Source organism: Pelodiscus sinensis, chromosome 27, assembly GCF_049634645.1.
Source record: "Pelodiscus sinensis isolate JC-2024 chromosome 27, ASM4963464v1, whole genome shotgun sequence".
Lineage (NCBI taxonomy): Eukaryota > Metazoa > Chordata > Testudines > Trionychidae > Pelodiscus > Pelodiscus sinensis.
The window spans coordinates 4,190,570-4,211,904 of NC_134737.1; the positions used below are offsets into that span (position 1 = coordinate 4,190,570).

Genomic DNA, 21,335 nt, shown 5'->3' on the forward strand with positions numbered 1-21,335 from the left:
GTAACTGTGAGGGTCACTCGTGGTTATTTATTTTGGCTGTCAGAGTGTTATCTGGGATGAGGGCTGTCTTAGGGAAATGTAAGTGGGTTTCATGGGGGGACCAGCATGGACAATAAAATAAGAAAATAAGGCATAGATCTAGACTGTATTTCTAGCCAACTCTTCAGAGAGTTAATTGCTGCCAGGGCCATGAAAAAGCCTCACTGCTGTGTCTTCCTAACCTTTGGTAGGAGCATCCATGCTACAGACTGAACCTCTCTAGTCCGGGACCTGACCGGTACTGACTCAGAGAATTTGCTGGACCACAGGAGGTCAATATTGTCTGGTAGCATAACCAACCCTTCCACTGCTTGCTGGGCTCTTAGAAGACATTTAGGAAGGGGTGGCCTGTCCATATAGGTGAACTAGGTGGTCGCCTAGGGTGCCAAGTTAAATGGGCATCATATGGTGGCATAATATCATTGAGGGGTTTGGAGGTGAGGGCGCCGATTGCATGATTCACCTAGGGTGCCAGTTGCTGGCAGCTAGTCTAGGGCTGCCCCTGCATTTAGGGGTAAATTGGAGCTAAATCACAGCAGAGAACAGTGAGAGCCAGGGTGGGTGGCTGTAAACAAACTTTATTGGGCTGCGAGAACATCTGGCTCACTAAAATCATGCCAGACCACGGGTGTGGCTGGACCAGAGAGTGCCGTACTAGAGAGGTTCAACCTATACTGCAACTTGGAGAAGGCAATTTGCAATAGCTCCCATTGTCACTCGACATTGACAATCTGGGTTCACAGCTAGCGAGAGTGTTAAACACCGGGAGTTCCTAGTGGGTGTTTCTCTGGGAAAGCTCTAGCCAAGTGTAAAGATGCGACAGGATTCCTCTCCTGTGAGCAGGACTAGCAGGAATGTCTTCAGGTGGAGTTGGAGGCATCTCACTGTGTCTGGCTGTTACCTACACACAGTCCCTCTGCTTCATGAACGAAACAAAGCCTCATAAACTGTTCTAGCAGCCTGATGATTAACCATTCAGAGCCCAGCATGCAGAAGATTGTCAGCCTGCTTGTTAGCTTAATTATTTATAACCACTTTAATTTATTTGTTACGTCTTTTAGAGGGAACCCTAAAAATGCCCCCAACAAAAAGCTCTAGGTGGCCTTGTAATTACCTTTCTATCTTACAATATCATAATGATTTCAGATCATTATCAAGCTGGGTAATTGTAGTTTGCATTGAATTCTGAAGTACATCATTGAGCTGACTAGTAAACTTAGAGAACAATATCTGTATTTAAAAAAAAACCACACAGTTGAAGTTCCCATTTTCTTGAAGCTGGTGCAATTTGGGGAGCCTAAAATGCACAGACATCCCATAGTCTGGATGAAATGGGATCAGGCTTTGAGCACTGGGGTGGGACCTGAATCCTGTTCCCTGCGCTGCCGCTGGCTTGCGGAGTGACACGAGGCTGTCTGTGCTTCAAGTTTCCTCATGTGTAGCGTGGGGATAATGCGACCGACTGCCTTGTAAAGTGCTTTGAGATCCAGTGGTGAGAAGTGCCCTATTAGAGCTAAGTATTCTGTGGTGTTGAACTACCCTATGCTCAAATCACTCATGGGTTACTCGCACTGTTCCACTGACGGACCGTTTTCAGACTCTCTCAGGACACTTTCTTCATGGGAATAGCCTTTCCTTGGAGTGTGAAGAATTTTATCTTCACGTATCCCTGGAAAATGTCAGCATTTTGGCTCTGAAGAAGAAATCTTCCTCTGCTGTATTGGGGCTTTCGCTACTGGGGGAAGTAGAGGGAGAGGTGACAAGCAAAAAACAATCTTGCTGAGGCGAAGTAACTAGTCTGAATGGTAGAAGAATGTTTGATGGATCCTCCCCTGGATAAGTGTACAGCTCAACCTAACACTCCCGTGTGGAGTCTCTAAATCAGGATTTAAAATTGCAATCCACTGCAGTTGTACCTAAATAGGAGTGCAGAGCCACAACGTTCACCTCTAGAATGGAAACCTCTTTAGGTTTATGGCCCAACGTTAAGGTTTTGTGAAATTCCTGATTCTATTAAAGTCAGTGGGAGTTTTGCCATTCACGTTGGAACCAGGGTTTATTTTCTGAAAAGTTCCCCAAAGCTCCAGTGCTGATCTGAGCTCTCTGAATGTCTTGAGGGTTGTCTTGCAAGAATGGAGTTTCTTGCCAAGTTTGTGGTGCTGGCTGCTCGGGTTCTGGATGAGAAACCTTCTGTGGAGAAACATTTCACTGAGCCTTTTGGAAACTCCAGAAAGGTTCTATCCCCCTTAAATTATGTTTCTGAATTGTACCAAGATTTGTGAGAGCAGGTGGGGGTGGACACGGGTCCTTCCCAAATTGGCTCATCTGCTCTGTTGATAGAACTTGGAAAAGTTTTAATTGAGAATAGGCTGTTTCCTTAACTTCAGGGGCAACTGGTATTTTATTTTTTGAATAAGGGCATGTCTCCTTTTGGAGCTTGAGGGGCAAATCCCAGCTCCAGGAGATATATCCATAGTAGCTCTGATAAAGCAAGCAAAATAAAAGGAGAGTGTTTCTGTGGTGGTGCAAACAGAAGAAGGGACTAGCTTCTGCAAGGTGATCCAGTCCAGAGCACCTAAGCATACTCCCCCAGCTAGACAGTCCTACAGGACACGCCCTCCCAATTCTACTGTTGCTTTTACCTTGAATGCGAGTGCTTCCTTGAGCCGGAATTGACACCTCCAGCACCATGTGTAGACATCCTCTTTGAACCATGGTATCCAGCCTGCTAGCCATATATGGCTATTGGGCTGGTTGAGTGTGGCGAGTTGGCTACAGTAGTGGCTACTGCTTCAGAAGGGGTTGGACACCACGGCCTTAGAGTAGGCATGAGAGGCCACATTATGCAAGGCACTGTACAGAGTGGGGACATAGCTCTGCCCCCAAAGAACTTGCCATCTAAATACACATGATAAAAAGTGGGAGGAGCAACACATGCACACACACACAGAGAAAGAGAGAGAGAGTGACCGACCTTCCCAAGGATAATCAAGAGGTCAGTGGCAGAATTCATGTCTCCCAAATCCCAGGTCATTTGCTCCATCCACTAGACCATACAACCTTCTGTGATAGATCTGGGAAGCCCACCTCCCAGCTGTTCTATAGCGGTGCATGCAAGGCATCAGGGCTCCAACTTATTCCAAGAGGGAGCATTTATTAAATAGATCAACTTTTCACCGGCCCCTCTTCCCAGTTGTGCCCTTGGATGGCTGCGTGTTGAACTGGAATCAACACGCAGGGTCAGGATTGCCATGGGCTGAGGCTACTCCGAATAGATGGTTCTTGTATTTTAGTTTATATCATGCAGCTTGTAAGGCCTGCCCTTTCGATGACCCTTTCTTACCACCAAGGGGATACTGGGGAATTTCTGACAGGCTGGTGACATATGGAGGAGGTCAGCAGGGTGAGCCAACAGAGCTCCCTGCTCCTGGTCTCGTGGTAATGAATCTCCCTTTGACTGTACACAGCATGCAAGGCAGAATCAACCAGCAGGTCTAGAAAGCCCTCAGCAGGGGGCAACTGTCGCCAAGCCCCTTCTCACACTCTTAAATTTCTGCATCATTCAGTAAAACAAACTGGAGAGAGAGAGAGAGAGAGAGACAAACACAAGAAGGGCTTTTATTTTTCCACTGAGCATCTCTGGAGACTCTGTGCAGTTCCCGGGCCTCAATTGCAACACAATGGGGCAACCTGAGGAGGGAAAAAAGTTTAGTGCCGTGAGCTGAACGTCTCTAATGAACATCTCTGTACAGGCTCAAAGTTGGTCAGCACTGAAATGCTGTGTCTTACTTTTCTTAAGGGTATGTCAGCACAACACAGCTTTGAGCCATACAGGCCTGTTGCTAAAATTCAGGGGTGTTAACACTGCCTGCACTTTCAGACAAACAACTTCCACCACCTACGGGCAGCAGGAGAGTGCCACAAACCACTATTTACACTCGTACTTGTCCCGGACAAACCACTATTTACACTCGTACTTGCCCGTGATAAAGTTTTTCCTCACTGGGTGAGGGGGAGTGGCTTAAGCACCTTTGAACGGCAAAACCTTTGTTACTGAAATGCTAGTGTAGACAATCCCTCAGCTGCATGTCTTTGTGGAGTTCATGCTATACGGTGGCAGAGACTTCTGTAGTCTACAACTTCCTCTACCTTCCCCGGCAAAGCTGCGAAAGTATCCAAGAGCCCTGAAGAAGTGCAGAGCTACCCTTACTGACTCATCCAGGCACTCAGATCAGATGGCTCTTATTTGCTCCAGTTCATCAAAGATAAAAAGGGCTGAGCTTCTCCCCTCCTCTCTGAAGGGAAAGGAAGAAGATGTAACAACCATGTCTCAAAGGGGATGTCCTGGGAATAGCTGGCCCAGGAGCATACGAGGGCCAAACCTATGTGCTCTGTTTTGAGTTACTGCCTTGCTTTCAGAGCTTTCTGGCTAGTGCTAAGATAAGGTAGGAGCTGAATAAAGGGCAATTGTAATTGACAAAAAGCGCCCCCCTTGCATGTGCACTGTTGTGGGAGGCGAACTGCAAAGGGGTTATTTTGGATTGGATGACAGGTCCAAAGGGATTCCCACAGCCAGCTGACTTGCAGCTAAAATGATTACTCCTCTGCTCCTCTTTCATCTGCTCCAGGTAATGACTAAGTAACTGCCAAGATACATCCAGAGAGCAAGTATGCATTCAGTTGAATGTGGTGCCGTATCCCTTTTGTGTTATGTGAGAACATTGTAAGACAGTGATGAGTCAAAAATGGTATGAGGCTTTCTATTTAACTTCCTTTCTGGAACAGAGGAACTTCATTTTGACTCTCAGCCAGCAGCCAACAGGGATCAGAAAGGCATTTGGAGAAAAAGGCAGGGTTGTGAGGCCAGGCGCTTGCCAATCTGTGCGGGGTTGGATTACCCAGGGGTGTTTGGGGTCAGGATTAAGATGTGTTGCACAAGCTGGGCTGGAAAACTAGCCAGAGCAAGCTTTCTCATGGGGTATTGGGCATCGCTGATGCTGCTTTCCGGTATTTCAGCAATGCTGGTCCAAAACGAAAGGCAGAAATGAAGAAATGTAGCCGAATGCTTCACAAGAGTTTTGTCTCAGATGAGTTCTGGCTATGGAAGCAGGGTCAATAGCAAGGGGATTGGGAGCGTCTCTTGGAGCTGGTTTTAAATCCCCGATATCTATCCCTTTTCTTGCTGGGGCAAAACATTGTGCATGGATTTATGTATGTATCTATGTCCCAAGGTGCTGGTAAGGAGAGCTGGATATCAGAGCCTAGACCTGCTTAGAGAGGTCTCGGAGAATCTTTCTCCTTTGGCCTAAAACACAGAAGATGGCAGGCATACTATCTTAGGCCTTGCCTCTGGCAAAGTCATTTACGCTAGTAACTGCGAAGCTGGTGCAAAATGTGTTAGTGTAGAGGAAGACGCAACATGCCAGACGGTTGTGTATTGGACCCTGTATAAGTGAGTGCAGGGGGACCCTTGCTCATTGAATACAAAATGCTACTAAATGAGAATTCTTAGTGTGGTGTCTCCACGGCACTCAGGTGTAAAGAATTCTGTACCTTTATGCCAAGGGTGGGGAAACTTTTTTGGGTGGGAGAGCCTGCTGATCCACAGAACAATCAGTCGGGGGCCATGCACAAGTTAGAAGCAAAAACAAACAAAAAAGGTCCCCTGGAAACTAAAAAAACACCTCACTGACGTGACTCGCGACTGAGAAGCAGAAAAAATCTCCCCATGTTCCCCTTGCACACTAGAGCCGGGGGGAGGGGGCAGCAGACTAGTAGATTTTGTCCCCCCGCCCCTCCCGGCTCTGGCATGAACTTCCTCAATGCTGGGGACCGGAGCTGCAGGGGCTAGATCCAAAGCCATGGGTTCCCCATCTTGCTTTATGCCTTTCCAAATGCTGTGGTCATAGGGTCATCCGGAGAGCGGGCTGGCTGAATGGAAGCTGAGCCCAGCCAATCTCTACAGGGGAAAAGGGGGTATTCATGAATAAATTAACCCCTGTATGGCTAGCTGTCCCCTTTTAAAGAAGATTCTGTCTTAATGAAGTGAACGCAGCTGCTGCACCAGCGACATCTAAATTGTTCCTTTGGTCCCATCACTTTCTGCAGAGAATTTTCCTTTATTCCTGTTTTAATTTTCCCTTCTTTATCGCGTGCATAAAATAACACTAATGACAATCTGCGGCGTCTGAGAGTGAGTGACAGCTGAAACAAGAAAAATGACTAATCGTGCCTCCTGCAGCCCTGTCACATGGAGATTAAATGGGTCCTTTTTGTTCCTCCCCCCACCTCAATGAGAATCATGGGCATTTGAATAATAATATTATAGTCTCTATTAGGATGACAGGGGGGGGGGGAATCAGCTCAGACCCATGATTATGCCTTCAATCTAATAATTATTTAAATACCAGATAACTCCTTTCATTCAAAGTGAGGCCTTTCAGCTACATGGGTTTACATTGTATCCCTGAATTTACTCTCCCTTTCACCTTGTATGGTCAAATGGATCCCAGATAGCTTTTAAGGTCACATTTAAGGCTAAATTATACCCTGCTCACAAAAACTAAAAAGGCATCAAATAGTATTAAGGGTCTGAGTTAAACATGCCCCTTTTCCCCCTAAGAGCACCCAACTCAGTGTTTAACACTTCCAGCTGTGAGTAGCTATCCTCTGACCTCTCTGCTGGCTCCAGATTGAGTTGAAAATTGCTCTGCTTGGGTTTTGAAGTTCTCTGTGCCACAAAGCCCTTCTTATCTCTACTGCACTAGACTCAAGCTGCCTTTCTGTGCCTTCTCGCAATCTGCTCATCCCTGCTGCAGATACCCCTGTCTCTGACACGCCAGGCCTTTCAGGACAATCTTGTACACTTGTATTCGCCGTCCTCTTTCACTGTCCTCTGAAAGTACTCCACCTTCTCTTGGCTATTTCTCTTCCTTAGTTAATATTCAGGGTAACTTTGCAAAACCCACTAAGAGTTTGGTTGTTGTGAAAGGCGCTATGCACAATAGGGCACCCTGCAGAGCTGGCCGAAACAGACCAACTTTGTTATCCACACTTTTCTGAACGTTGTTTGTGTTCCTAGTTGTCGTGCAACCTAAACTTTTTCAAACAAGGAACACACACAGATTTCAGAGCTAGGAAGCATTGTGCCCCACCGAAGAATTCTTTTTCCAGCCTTATTTTGTGTAGTGCCTCGTTTGATCAAACAGGCTAGATTTTGATACATGCACTTTCTCTCTCTAAAAGCTATTTTCCCCTCTATGACAAAAATTTCGTTGAAAGGTTTCTCGCTAGCCCTAAGTGAAGATAGGTACGATGGGATTATACTTGCGGCCCCCTTCCATCTCTGATTGGTGGTTTTAGGGTATTAAACGCTTTGATTAGGGCTTTCAAAGTAGTGCAATTCATTAGGGGGAAAGGCATGTTCTCATCATGTTAGCCCAAACATGATAATTCATTTGAGGTAAACACCTAGGCTGCATCTAGACTGGCAAGCTTTTCCGCAAAAGCAGCTGCTTTTGCGGGAAAAGCTTGCCAGCTGTCTACACTGGCCGCTTGAATTTCTGCAAGAACACTGACGATCTCATGTAAGATTGTCCGTGTTCTTGCGGAAATCCTGTGCTGCTCCCATTTGGGCAAAAGCCCTCTTGCGCAAATGCTTTTGCGTAAGAGGGCCAGTGTAGATAACGTGGTATTGTTTTGCGCAAAAAAGCCCCTATCGTGAAAGTGGCGATCGGGACTTTCTTGCGCAAAAAGTGCTTTTGCGGAAAAGTGTCCGTGCCAATCTAGACGCTCTTTTCCGCAAATGCTTTTAACAGAAAAACTTTTCCGTTAAAAGCATTTGCGGAAAATCATGCCAGTCTAGATGTAGCCCTAGTGAAGACAAGGCAGGTTGTAGTTTAAATATGTGTGAGCAGATAAAAGTAATCCTTGCAGTGTTTCCCTGTAAAATGAGCACATGGGCAGCCTCCTAGGAAAGATTCAAATGCCGCCCAGCTGATTAGCAGAGTGCACACAGTTAGCAGCATATATATAAATATATATATTTATTTATTTATTTTACTGGTGGTGCACAGCCACATATACCTTGGTACATATAGCAAAATTTAGTCTGCATATAGATGGGAAAAAATAGCGGGAACATTCTGTTACCTCCTACTCTTTACCTCAACCTCCTGATATGTATGAGGATAATAAATTGCCCTGTCTTTGCTAGGACTTTCCCATGTATTAGTTCACATGTGTTAAGACTGTACCCTTTTTCATGGGCTTGTCCACATGGAAAACTCAGCCGCTGTACAGCATTGTCCTCCACCTCTACAAGAAGCAATAACGAGGCTGGCAAGAGACTTCTCCCATCAGCCTAGCACTGTCCATATGGGGTGTAAGTTGATTTAACTGTGTCACACAGAGGTATGGATTTTTCAATCCCCTGAGTCACATAATTGGAATATCCCTAGTGTAGACCTGACCTCCGTGAAGACAAAACCATAGAGGCATAGACAAGCACACAGCTCCTCTTGCATATCAATGGAGTTTAAGCTCCCTTCTTCAACAATCACAGCCCAGGTTCCTTGGTTACTTGAACAATATTAATGTTGCATTCACTGGTCCCCTTGATAAATGTTTAGCCTCCTCTGCCCCTTCTCAAGGAGTGATGTTCACAGGTGCCCCTATTGCTATTAAGGGGAGAGTTCCTTTAAGCAAGAATTTCTCATGGCCATCTCCAATCCGGTGAAATTCTTTCTTTGCTTTTTAAATTTCCATCAGTACGATCACAGTCTGCCATGGGAACACCCCTTCCCACGCTATGGGGTGGAGAGAAGTGTTTTTTCGGCTGAACTGTGTTTCGTGGGGTGGGAGGAGGATCTAATTTGGTCTTTGAAGACATCTTGTTCTGAGAGATCCTCTCAGTACAGCAGTGATCAGAGTTCCCTTCTGACATGCACCTTCCCAGCCTATAACTCTGCTGTGGTTGGGGAGTATTGGATTCTGAGACGCGACTAAGGAATGGAATTCCGGAGTTCACTTGGTTCACAGTCACGGTGGGGTGGTCACACAAAAAGCTGAGTGCGCTGGAGTTATTCGGCAGACTGCCCTGGCTGTTGCTCAGTGGGATCCTTGTACCTGCACATCCGGAATGTGTTTAAATGTTTTCCTTTTGTTCCTTCCCTGCGTACAGTTTCCTGGCATTTCCTTCCGCCTAAAACAACAAGGCAGGACATTCCTAGCCTCCAACTCAGAGCTGATTTCGCATGCAGGCCCCTCAGTGTCTCCTCTCCGGCTGTGCTGTCATTTTCTCCAAGTAGAAAGCTGTCTGGAAAGTGTGGCACTTGCGATCAGGTCATCGGTGTTTATGCGGGTTATCTGCAGCTCCTGTGTGTCTGAAAAGCAGTGAGCAGCGTGGAGAGTGGAGACTTGGGAGCCACTTGATTCTGCCCTTTTGAAATGCTCTCTAGCCAGAAAAGGGAGCGTTTTAAAAACGTTTTGCTTGGAAAATTAATGAGAGGAAATGTGCAAAGGAGGCTGAGCTGAAAGGTTAGCTGGCAACTGGCTCTCTTCTGTTTCCACTCTCATTTCACGTTCAATGCCCAGAGATGATGACTCCTTCTGCCACAGCCTCACAGACCTCATACTGCCACAACCAGAGGTAACAATTAAGACACCGCAAAGGTGAACTGAGCATTTCAGGGAAGTATCACTTAAAGCAATTACAAGCTTCTAGTTTGGCTTCCTCGGCCCTGATTTGTCTCAGACTGGAAATGGCTGTTCTGGGACTGAGGTCTCTTTGAATGGTACATAAATGCCTGTCTCTTGCTTGCCAAGGTGAACAAGCTTAGGGAGAGACTATCCATTTAGTGATACTAGAATGTGAGCAGTGTCCCCCGCACCTGGACAGCCACACAAGAAAGAGTCAAATGCTGCCCAGCTGATTAGCAAAGCACCCACAGCCTGCAGCATGTATTTCTACTGTGGTGCACATCACAAAATTTATTCCATGCTGAGAGTAGCAGATTGTGAGAGCTAGCAATTTAAATACCGAAAACAATGTCAATCAAATATTCATTTCCCTGAAAGTGAGAGGTACTGAATTGGGGGTCACTGGAGAGTAAAGTCCTGTCTCTATTCCCGGCACAGGCAAGCATTCTTACTCTTGCGTGTGGGAAACCACATGTGAGAGACAGAGGAATTCATTCTGTGGCTTCTAAGGCCTTGCTTAATGATGATTCCTCTGGCATCGATATAACTGTGCAGGTTCAAAACCCTGGCCCAGTTGCTCTTCATTGGGACAGTTTACATGACTACACCTCGCCCTTCTGCTGCCTTGGTGCCCGTTCCAATTCACACCAACACAGCATGTCTACCCTAGGGCCGCTGCGCTGGTTGCATTGCATTTGCTGCATCCTGGCATGGATGCCAAACACCCAGAGTAGCAAAGACTTAACACTGCCGACCAATGGAGCAGGCAGTTATAACACAGGCTGCGTTTTGTAGCCTCCCTTCTGAGAGAGAGACAGTAAACCAAAGGCTGCCGTGCTAAGCTGGAGATGAGCATGTCCGGCCTGGAGGTAGCGTGATAAGATTTACAGCTGCAGTCGTCCCATCCTCAGATTGGTAAGGGATGGAGAATTATGCACTCAAGTCCCAGCTTTGGGTTGGAGGCAGCATTGACAGTGGGTAAAGGAGCAAACTAATGTGGTAGGATACCAGAGCTTTCTCTCCCTTTCTGACACTGATTTGTACAACCCTTATGCTCTGTACCTTTGTTTCCCCTTCTGTAAAATGGGATAACTTTGTCCAACTTTGCCTTTCTTCCCCTTGGGCGCGCTCTGCTCTATCCCACAGTAAAGTCTGGGCTACTCCAAATCGCTGCAGCCTGCCCTGGTGAATGGGAGACTATGGACAGTACAGCCAGAGTTGTATCCCGGTGAATTAACAGGGATGCTTGAAAAGACGGTGAAGCCCCGCCCCGCCCCAGAAATGCAGACCTTGCTTGTGAAGGCAGATCCCTCTGACTGCGCTGTGTCACAATCCTTAGCCATTCGCATTGCTTGGCACGCCACTTGCAGCATCACTGCATTGCTGGTTAGTACCTGGAGTGATGTGCATTGACACTTGCAACTGCATTAGCAGGCTCCTCTCCAAGAGTCCTTCTGCTGGACCCTGCAGGCTGTTTTGGAAAGGGGCCAGCACCAGCATCTGTCAAAGACACCACGGCAGTGTGAAAAGAAATAAGGGGGAGCTGGTTCTCTTAAAATCCCAGTTGTCAAGTGCAACTGCGATTCGATCCCTGGATTTCTCCTGGTGGATTATTCGCTAATTCAGGTAGATCTTCCTCTGGAAATATGCCTTTTAGGGCCATATGTGGATGGCCCTCATTTCCATAGGCTCTGAGATCCTCTCATAATCTTTATTGGATGTCGTTATCCTAGCAACACTCCTATGCAGTGGGGGAGTATCACGCCTGGTTTGTCAACATGGAACTGAGGCACAGAATAAGTGAGTTGCCCAGGGTCACCCAAGGTATCTGTGGCAGAGTTGTAAAGTGAAATTGGGTCTCTTGACTGCCAGTGCAGTGCTCTACCCACTCCACCTTCATCTCTTCCCACTGGGATCAATTGTTTGTTTCCAGGTGGATCTGTATGATACCTGAAAGTTTACAGCTTTCAGACACCTCCTCTTTTACACCCCAAATTATCTCCACATACCACAAACGTTGTGTTTCTCTCTGTTGCTCCAATGAAACAATTTGCATGAGAAATGTGGAGTGATGAGACTCAGGCTTTTGTAGATGATGTTGGTCTTTAAAGCACTAAATCCTGCATTGTGCATTTGACCTGTTCTGATGGTCCTTTTAGTTGGATTAAAACATCAGGTTTGAAATACTTAGATTCCCTGGCACAAGTGCAATCCGATCCCAGCATGGCTGACTCAGAATTTTGGGGTTCAAATTTCCAGCTGTACCAATAATAGCACCAGCAGGACAGCGACTATAAGCCACAGAAGCCAGAGTCTTAACCAGTAGACTTGTTCTGAGCAAGGACAGGTGACACTGATTAAGAAAACAGTAGATAACCTATGTCTTTTCCCTCACCATCATCCTCACAGAGGAGACCTTAAAAACTAGATCCCCTATCCTCTGTACGTCTGTCCAAAAATGTACAGTTCTTTTCATGAAAGACTTTTCCCCGGCATCATTGTCCAGACTTTTCTTCCTTCCTTCCCCCACCCTGTAAGCCTTCCGCTCCCAGATAGAAGTGTAGTTTTATGACTTGGGAGAGCTGGTTTCAATAGCTGACTGCCTCTGTGACCCATGTAATCTCTCGGGGGGAAGATTGGCAAAAGGCAGCTAGATGCAAGTCAGAGTCAGCGGGCGTTGGTGCTTTTGAAAAGCTCTTGCCATGCCTCATGTCACCATCTGTAAAATACAAATGATGCTTTCTTTTTCCTACCTGGGATGCATCTATTTCAAGTGTAAGCTCTGTGCAGCAGTCCTTCATGGTGCAGCCTCTAGGAGTTACCACGGTATCACTAGTAGCGCTAAGAGGGGTGGCAGGTGTGTAGAACATGGGGACCCTTAGGTATAAAAGGCCCTATTGAAGTATATGGATTCCTCTGGTCTCATGTTTAATGGTCGCTGACTCACCTGGCTGAGGGCGTGAATGGTCAGGATAGAGCAGAGAGAACAACATAAGTGGGGGCCAGGGGAGTAGAAAGGCTTTAAAAAAAATCTCTATGCTTCTCTGAGTGTCCCGGAAGGGTGGACAAAACACACTCTGACGTCAGCCTGTCTCACGCAGACAGCGCTTTCCCCAGGCAAGCCTCCATTTCCTAAGGAAATCCCAGCTTTACGGTCCCTAATTTGGCTTGACAGCTGACTGAGCGTATGTGTTAGAGAAAGGATGTCAGAATGCTTCCAGCCCCACCCTGCTGCTGCACCCCAAATCCAGACTAGACCCCGTCAGCTTTGAAGTCGTCTAATTGTCCAGAGTGTGGGGGAGTGTCTGCGGGGGGGTAGAATGATCTCAGTAGCTTCAGGAGTCAGCTGCTGAAGGAGTAGGAGAAGCCAACTTCCATTCTCCATTTTCACACCCCTGAGTGAGAAAGTGCAGTAAAGTGGCAGTGGAGACAAGCCCTCAGGGTATGTCCTTGCTGCAAAAAAACCTGAAAGCCCCAAACCTCCTTGGCTGCAGGTCTCAGCACACCTGGGCCAGCTGACTCAGGCTGGCACTATGGAGCCAAAAATAACAACGTAGACATTCCTGCTCCAGAATGAGCCTGGGCTCTGAGAACCCTCCTTCCCTCTTGCTGGGTTTCAGAGCTCGGGTGGGGATGTCTTAGCCCTGCAAAGCCCACCCGCTCCGAAACTCGTCGCTGCAGGGATTTGGGTTTGTTTCTGCAGTGCAGACGCATCTTGTGGTTCACAAGCGTCTTTGCACTAGGAGCCAGGGTGTGATTCCCCCTTCCAGCAGATGTGCTAGCTCTCATCCAGCTGAGGTATTAAAAATAGAGTGTAGCCACAGCAGCATGTGCAGTGGGAGGGGCTAGCTGCTCAGAACTGGCATCAGTACGTCTCCTGGAGCTGGGAATCGCCTTGCTCAACCCAGCCTGCAAGGCTGACATCCTCTCGACACTCAAAAACGGGCCTTCTAGTGACTTTGGGAAATGTCATTCCCATCCACTTGCTGCACAAAGGGAAGGAGCAAGGCCTCTCCAGTTGCTCCTCCTCGCTTCCATGCCTCTGCGGTTAGCATCAGACTCCTTATCCCCTTCTCAGTCCCTCCTTAGAAACCTGCCTACCTCCTCTTGGATCGCTCCAGTCTGGTACTGGTTAGGCCAAGAAGGGTTGGCGGGCTTCTACTTTTCTGTACAGCTCTCCTCCTTCACGTGCTGCCTCAGTTTCCCTACACACACACCCATTTATCTGTTGCTTCCTGTCTGACACTCACAGTCTAAGCTCTGTGGCCAAGGGGTGTCTCGCTCTGTCTGGAGCACATGTAGCAAAACCCATGTTGCTTCCCTGTGGCTCGTTCCAACAACAGTAGCCTTGACGCTGCAGAGTTATGAGCTGGCTAACTGCCGAAGAATCTAGGGTCTCCATGCCATTGGACAAGTTGGGTTTCGCTGCTACGGGTACCTGTGCTAACTGGGGCATGCCGACACAAGCTGTAAGCACACTTCCAGTTGCAGTGCAAACAAACCTATCCTTTCCGCACCAAGCCACCATCCCCCTCCTGCCCAGACGCGGGTGGCTGCATTTCAGGGGTGGGTGAAGTCACTCTGCTCTGGGATCCTCCTGGCTGAAAGGCAGACGTGCACTTCCCCCTCTGCCGTGGCGAGAGGCAGAGAGGAGGCCCAGTTCTAGACATGGAAAGCTTTGTCCTATAAATGCAAGTTGTACTTCTCTGCATGAAGCTGTAACCTTCACCGTGAATTTAAATTTTACAGGATTTGGAGGCAAAACCCGCCTCTTCTCATCCTTCACCTACAGTCCCGCACCCTGTAGGAAAAGTCCCTTCAGCTAACATTTAGGTTGAGGGGTGGGTGCCCAAACTGTGGTATCTTTTGTCCCAGGGCTGAAGTTGATTATCCCATCCTGCACTCCATGGCACCAAGCACAGTATAAACAATTGAACCACGTAACAAATTAACGCGTAGAGGCGACACATCGAGCCTGACTGGTTTTCCAATAAGTTAGGAGCCCTGCTTAATGCTGGCTGGGATTAGAGATGTCCTTGCTTTATCTCAAGGACTGTATAACTAAAAAACCTCTCTTGAATTGTATCTACGGGGCACGCTGGGTTTAATCCTTTGCTTTGTGTGTGTGTTTCCCCCCTTCCTCCAGAACCATGTGAGGAACCTCGCCAGGGCAAGGGACACCTACAGGGAGCTTGGAAGTTCACCTTCCCCTTCTCTTTACTACTCTGCCCCAGGATGGATCAGAGGAAAAACTGGCCTCGGATGCTGGACTCCGATGGCTGGTCAGCAGCTGTGTTGTTTCTCTTTTTGGTCGCACTTTCCCGGCACGCAGCCGGGACTGTCCTGTTCAACACCTTCCACTCCGAGAACCGTGACTGGACTTTCAACCACCTGACCGTCCACCAGCGCTCTGGGGCAGTCTACATTGGAGCCATCAACCGGGTATACAAGCTGTCCGGCAACTTGACAATGCTGGTGGCTCACAAGACTGGCCCGGAGGAAGACAACAAGTCTTGCTACCCGCCCCTCATTGTCCAGCCTTGCAGCGAGATCCTCACCATCACCAATAACGTGAACAAGCTGTTGATCATCGACTACTCGGAGAACCGGCTGCTGGCCTGCGGGAGCCTCTACCAGGGCGTCTGCAAACTGCTGCGGCTGGACGACCTTTTCATCTTGGTAGAGCCTTCCCACAAAAAGGAGCACTACCTCTCTAGCGTCAACAAGACGGGCACCATGTACGGGGTGATCGTGCGCTCCGAGGGCGAGGACGGCAAGCTCTTCATCGGCACAGCGGTGGACGGGAAGCAGGATTACTTTCCCACCCTTTCCAGCCGCAAGCTGCCGCGGGACCCAGAGTCATCGGCCATGTTGGATTACGAGCTGCACAGTGACTTTGTCTCATCGCTCATCAAGATCCCCTCGGACACGCTGGCCCTAGTCTCACACTTCGACATCTTCTACATCTATGGGTTTGCCAGTGGCAATTTTGTCTACTTCCTGACCGTGCAACCCGAGACCCCTGAGGGAGTCTCCATCAACTCAGCCAATGACCTCTTCTACACGTCCCGCATTGTCCGCCTCTGCAAGGATGACCCCAAGTTCCACTCCTACGTCTCGCTGCCTTTTGGCTGTGTCAAAGGGGATGTGGAGTACCGCCTCCTGCAAGCAGCTTATCTCTCCAAGCCAGGGGACGTACTGGCCAACGCCCTCAACATCACAGCCCAGGATGACATTCTTTTTGCCATCTTCTCCAAGGGGCAGAAGCAGTATCACCAGCCTCCTGATGACTCAGCTCTTTGCATTTTCCCCATCCGCACCATCAACACTCAGATCAAGGAGCGCCTGCAATCCTGTTACCAGGGGGAAGGCAACTTGGAACTTAACTGGCTGCTGGGGAAGGATGTCCAGTGCACCAAAGCGGTAAGGATGGTTGTGGAACATTGCCCTTATTGCTCTTGAGAAATCAATCCCACTTCTGACACCATTTGTGTAGGGACATATGGTCTTGGGCTTAAGACCTTGGACTAGAATTTTGTGGTGTTTTAGATGCTGCTTGTAATTATTAGAACTGGGAGCACAGGCTGTTGGGAATTTGGAAGCACAGGAAACAGGAAGGAGGTGGGAGGAGATGGGCCAGGCCTGAGTGAGAGCTACAGAGGAGAGCAGCAGCAGCTTTGTAGAGAGGTTTCACCTTTGGTAAATAAAGGCCTGTTGAAGTTTGTTACTACCTTACTTGCATGATACAACAAATTTGCAGGAACTGGATTCAATTCGAGGCCCTACCCCCAGACTCCCTGAGTAATCTTAGGGAAGTTGCATGATTTTTTTGTGCGCCTTGGTTTCCCCACAAACCAAACTAGGATGATAATCCTTCCTTCCCTTGATTCCCTAGGGCTGTGAGGTGGTGCTGGTGCTGAGGGTCACAGAACCAGCTTGGTAGACAGATAAAAAGTCACAGCTTGTTAGAAACATTTCTGCTATTTCCAGCTGTCCATTCAGATTCCAGACATCAGACTACTTCAAAGCTTGTCTCTTTCAGCCTGCGGCAGGAGAATATAGTGCAAACAAAACTAAGCAGGTGAATGCAAATGCAAGTTGCATATTCTGTGTGTTTACTTTGCTAGCTCAGATCTTGATTGACATACAGATTCCTCCAGAGTCATCCCAATCCCTGGAAATGCCTTTAACCATAATATGTTCAGTTTGGCTTCTGATTCTCTGGTACCAGGGATAGAGGGGGGATTTCAGAGCGACAGGTGAATTGCTAGTGCAGAGGATGGCCGTGGAATGGTGAGTTTTTCACATATATCATGCTGAAATTAATGCAGCCGGTAGGGACTCAGTGGCATTTGGTAGCTATTCAGTGGCTCCTGTGGGGGAGGAGTTATTGAACTGCAATCAAATCCTAGTTGGTATTGTGTCCACACTTCAAACTTGTGGCACTCATTAACATTCCTCATTGAGCAGCTCAGGCAAGGGATCCATGAGCAGTCCTTTGCTGTAATACAGTCTTTCATTTCAGTGGTGGTCTTACCCCCATTTCAAAGAGGGGAAACTGAGGCAAAGTGAGGGGCACAGTGAGTCTCTATCTGGTGATTAGTGGTTTTCAACCTGGGGGGGTCTGAGGAGTGTGCAAAACATTATTACCCTAGAACCGCGGTTTTCGACCTCTGGCCCTCAGGCCCTTGGGGTGTCCACTGACGATGTCTGAGACTTCCAAAGGTGAAATCTCCATTCAACTTTTCTGGGGGGGGGGGGGTCCTCAAATGAAAAAAGGGTGAGAGCATTGTGCTAGATCATGCTGTCTCGAAAGGAGACTGTTAGGTACTAACAGTGAGGCCGCGGTGTGGGGGGGGTCCCAGCTCTGTGCCCCAGGAAGGGGTGGGGCAGAAAGAGTGGGGCCACGGGCAGTCAGCCCTTAGTCCTGCCCAGACTATGACATGCCCCTCCCTCCCAGCCTTCAGTGTTGCACAGAGTAGCATTCTGGTGCTCCCACAGAACTTGAAAGGGACCTGGAGCTGCTGCAGAGTCAGTGGCTAGAAGCGCTGGACCCCACTGAATCGATGGACCCTGGGGTAGTTTGGCAGGCTTGGGCACTAAACACCCTTTTAGGTCAGATGGGGTATTCCAGGAATAGGATGGGATGAGCAAGGAGTATGGGAATTCTGCATTGCTAGGGTCCATTCCCTATGTGGGGAGGGATGAATACACAGTCCCTCTTCAGAACAGCCAGTCTGGCTGGCACCTTGCACCTGAATCCTGCTCGTGTGGGAAGGGTGAAAACCTGCCCTGAAGTCTATACAGGAGGGAGGTGGCTGCTCCCCTGAAGGCATGAGTAGCAGAGAGGCGGAAATGGCAACTTCCTTTCTCTGATCAGAGGGCAGAGTTGGAGAGCAGACACCTGCCCTTCCTCCAGCTGGTGCTTCTGATCCCAGCACGCCTTGCGCGGGCTCATTAGTGGTGTAAGGCAATAGCTGGCTCCGGCCGTGTGACTCTCTGCTGGCCCGTTTCGCCGATCCTGGGCCGTTTCAGAAAGTGGGGAGGGGGTAGGAAGAATTGCAGCTGAATGTTACGAATGGATCTGACTGTCTGAGGCAATGCGAACATGGCTATCGGAGCGTGTGCATGGGCCAGCACAGCGAGTTTAGAGATGTGTTCCCGGTATGGTCATGTGAGCAAGGCTGGTTCTTTTTTCCCTCCTTGTCCTCCTCCCTCCCACCCCCAGATCAGCCATGCTGCGGAAACTTCATGCTCAGCTCTGGGGGTGTGGGATGGGGAGAAAGGAACTGCTTGGGTTGCTCTGCTGTGACCTCTCTGGTTCATACAGAAGCTTCAAATGGTCTTCAGAGCAAATCTCTTCGAATGGTCTTCAGAGCCTTGAAAAGGCTGCTGGTCTGATGATTATTTCAGAGATGCTAGACTCCGGACAGCCCCTGTTTCTTGACTGGAAAGTTCAGGTGTTCCAGAAATCAGACCAAGACCATTGAGAGGGGAGAGAGTATCAGTATGGGACTCTAATGCACCAGGAGGACAGAATAAGGAGGAGAGAGTCAAGGGAGTCAATGAAACCATTTCCCCTCCGGTTTTCTGTTAGTGACCTTGTGGGATTCTCGCCAATCCCCGGCAGCTAGCGTGCAGTGAAACCACTGTGGCCTATGCCCATGCCAACCCCCCAGCTGCTTTGCCTACAACAATAAGGAGAGAGGTTCCTGTGCTGGGAAGAGGGGCTGACCTCAGCTCACAGGAGGATAAACCTGCTGTATGTAGGTTGTTGTGACCACCCAGCGACGTGCAGGGAAGTTGGGTGTGCTCGCCCCATGGTTGGGACTGTGCGCTCAGTTCTGTATGATCCAGAGGGCTTTGCCTTTGGGCTTGTCTCTCGCTCACCCTTGCCCAATGCCTTGTCTTTTTCCAGCCAGTCCCGATCGACGACAACTTTTGCGGACTGGATATTAACCAGCCCCTGGGCGGCTCCACACCAGTCGAGGGCGTGACCCTCTTCACCACCAACCGCGACCGGATGACCTCGGTCGCTTCGTACGTCTATAACGGCTACAGCGTAGTGTTCGTGGGGACGAAGAGTGGCAAGCTCAAGAAGGTAAGGCTGCCCCTGTGACTCCAGAAAACCTGGGTGAGGGCCATCTCCCTTTCCCCAGCAACACTGATCTGCCAGGTGGCCATCCCCTTTGTACTTCTCCCGAGGCTCTTTCTGAGTAGCCCATTATGAGGCCATATGAGAGAGCCTGAGGCTTTTATTGAGGAAGGGAATTCAGCAAGTGGATATGTGAAGCAAACTCTGCTGCATCTGAGCTGGTGATGGGGCACCGTTTAATGTAGCCTCCCTCAGAACCCAGAAATGCCAGGTGTTGGACTGGAACAGAGCTTGGAGGCAAGTCCAAGACTGCGGAAAATGTCCTTTCGGGTCCTTGAAGAGAAGTAAGTTAGTCAGACAAGGCAATGTCTTGTCATTTCACCAAGCTGTGGGACTTGAAATCCCTATAAGCCAATAGGAAGTAGCGTGCAGCTGAGTTCTTGTCAGGACTGAGTTCTGCTTCCAGTCAGCCATTCCATTCACCCACAGTTAATATTGGTCTGAGCAGTGTACTGGCTGTCACATACTCTGTACCTGCCACAGGTGTATTGTTGTTTGCAGTGGTGGTGTATCTGTGCTGGCACCAGGATATTAGAGACTGAGGTAATAATTTGAGGTAACAATTTTATAGGACCAATTTCTGTTATAACAAGTTGCTTAAACAGCCCGGGAAACACCTACAGGAAACAGAAAGCCTGGTGACAACACACCCCTGGTTGTCACCTATGACCCCACCCTGGAATTCATATGGGGTGTCATTACGCAGTTACCATTCATACTCAGTGGTGACCACATCCTGAAAGAATTCCTTTCCAAACCCTCCTTTCTGGCTCTCAAACAGTGCCAAATTCATGGTCCAAAGCAAACTCCCCACAGATCGGAACCCACCAAGTCAAAGGTGCCCCAGTCTCTGCCCTCACAGACAGAAAACCCACAGGCACATCTCCATTGCCACAAGGATCCATACCCCCCATAACACATTTTTTTCAAGCTACAGGGGCTCCACATACACCTATCACAACATTGGTATACCTCGTCTGCTGCACTAAATACCCCTCTACTGGGTGGAATGAGCCAAGCACTACACTCTTGAGTGAACTCACACAAGAAATCGCAAAAAGATTTAAAACACCATCTCACCCATGGGCAAACAATTTTCACAGACCAATTGCTCCTTATATGACCTCTCGGTCCTCCTCCTCAGTGAAACCTGCAAAAGACAAGCCTGAGGGAGCTTAAATTCATAACTTTTTAGATAGTAAAAATCAAGGACTCCATGAGAGGGTGGGTTATTGCTCATTATAACGATCTCTAGCCCACTAACCCTCCTTTTTCCTATCCCTGCAGAGGTATTACAGTACCTGCCTCTTAAAACATGTTAACTCCTTATGCTGAACAATCAGTTCCACCTTATATTTCCCTCTGCTACATTGAGGATCTTTTTCTCAGACCCCAAGAACAGTTCTGTGGAGCTCAAAAGCTTGTTTCCTTCACCACTAAAAGATGATCTAATAAAAGATACTGCCTCGCCCGCCTTGTCCAGCAGCAGTGTTGCTAAGGCCACATCTATGTTTACCATGCTGGGGACCCCAGTCAGTACCGGTACTCTTTGCATTTGCGAAGAGTAAGGGAAGTAAATTGCAATTGCTCACGTCGACCTCCCACCGTGGTGACCGCACCAAGCTTGTCTTAAGGTATATTGACTCCAACTAAGTTATTTACATAACTGAAGTTGTGTACCTTAAGCCGACCTTCCATGTCTAGTGTAGACCTGGCCTAAGTCAGTCCAATGTGGCCACTGTAGAATGGATGATTCCTTGTAAGAATCCAATGGGCTTCCAGAACTACTCCAGCACTTACTTGTGCTGTCTGTTGGGAATCAAGGGCTGAGAGGGGATGCTTTTTTCCCTCCTACTTAACACATGACCTGTCTGTGGGAAGGTGCTGCCAGTGTCAGTTTGGCTCTGAAGTGGTTTGGACTGAACCCAGAGAGGAACTGGGT

General features: G+C 48.4%; 1 protein-coding gene across 4 annotated transcripts in view; it reads left to right on the forward strand.

Moving 5' to 3' along the window:
* The window catches only part of PLXNA2 (plexin A2), a 326,357-nt gene that overhangs the window by 19,108 nt on the left and 285,914 nt on the right, over positions 1 to 21,335 (forward strand). For all 4 annotated transcript variants that reach the window (XM_075909971.1, XM_075909972.1, XM_075909970.1 and 1 more), the window contains exons 2-3: positions 14,885 to 16,161; positions 19,157 to 19,339. In XM_075909971.1, coding sequence (XP_075766086.1) covers positions 14,974 to 16,161; positions 19,157 to 19,339 — 1,371 coding nt within the window. In that variant the 5' untranslated portion in view covers positions 14,885 to 14,973. The remainder of the gene's footprint in view (positions 1 to 14,884; positions 16,162 to 19,156; positions 19,340 to 21,335) is intronic.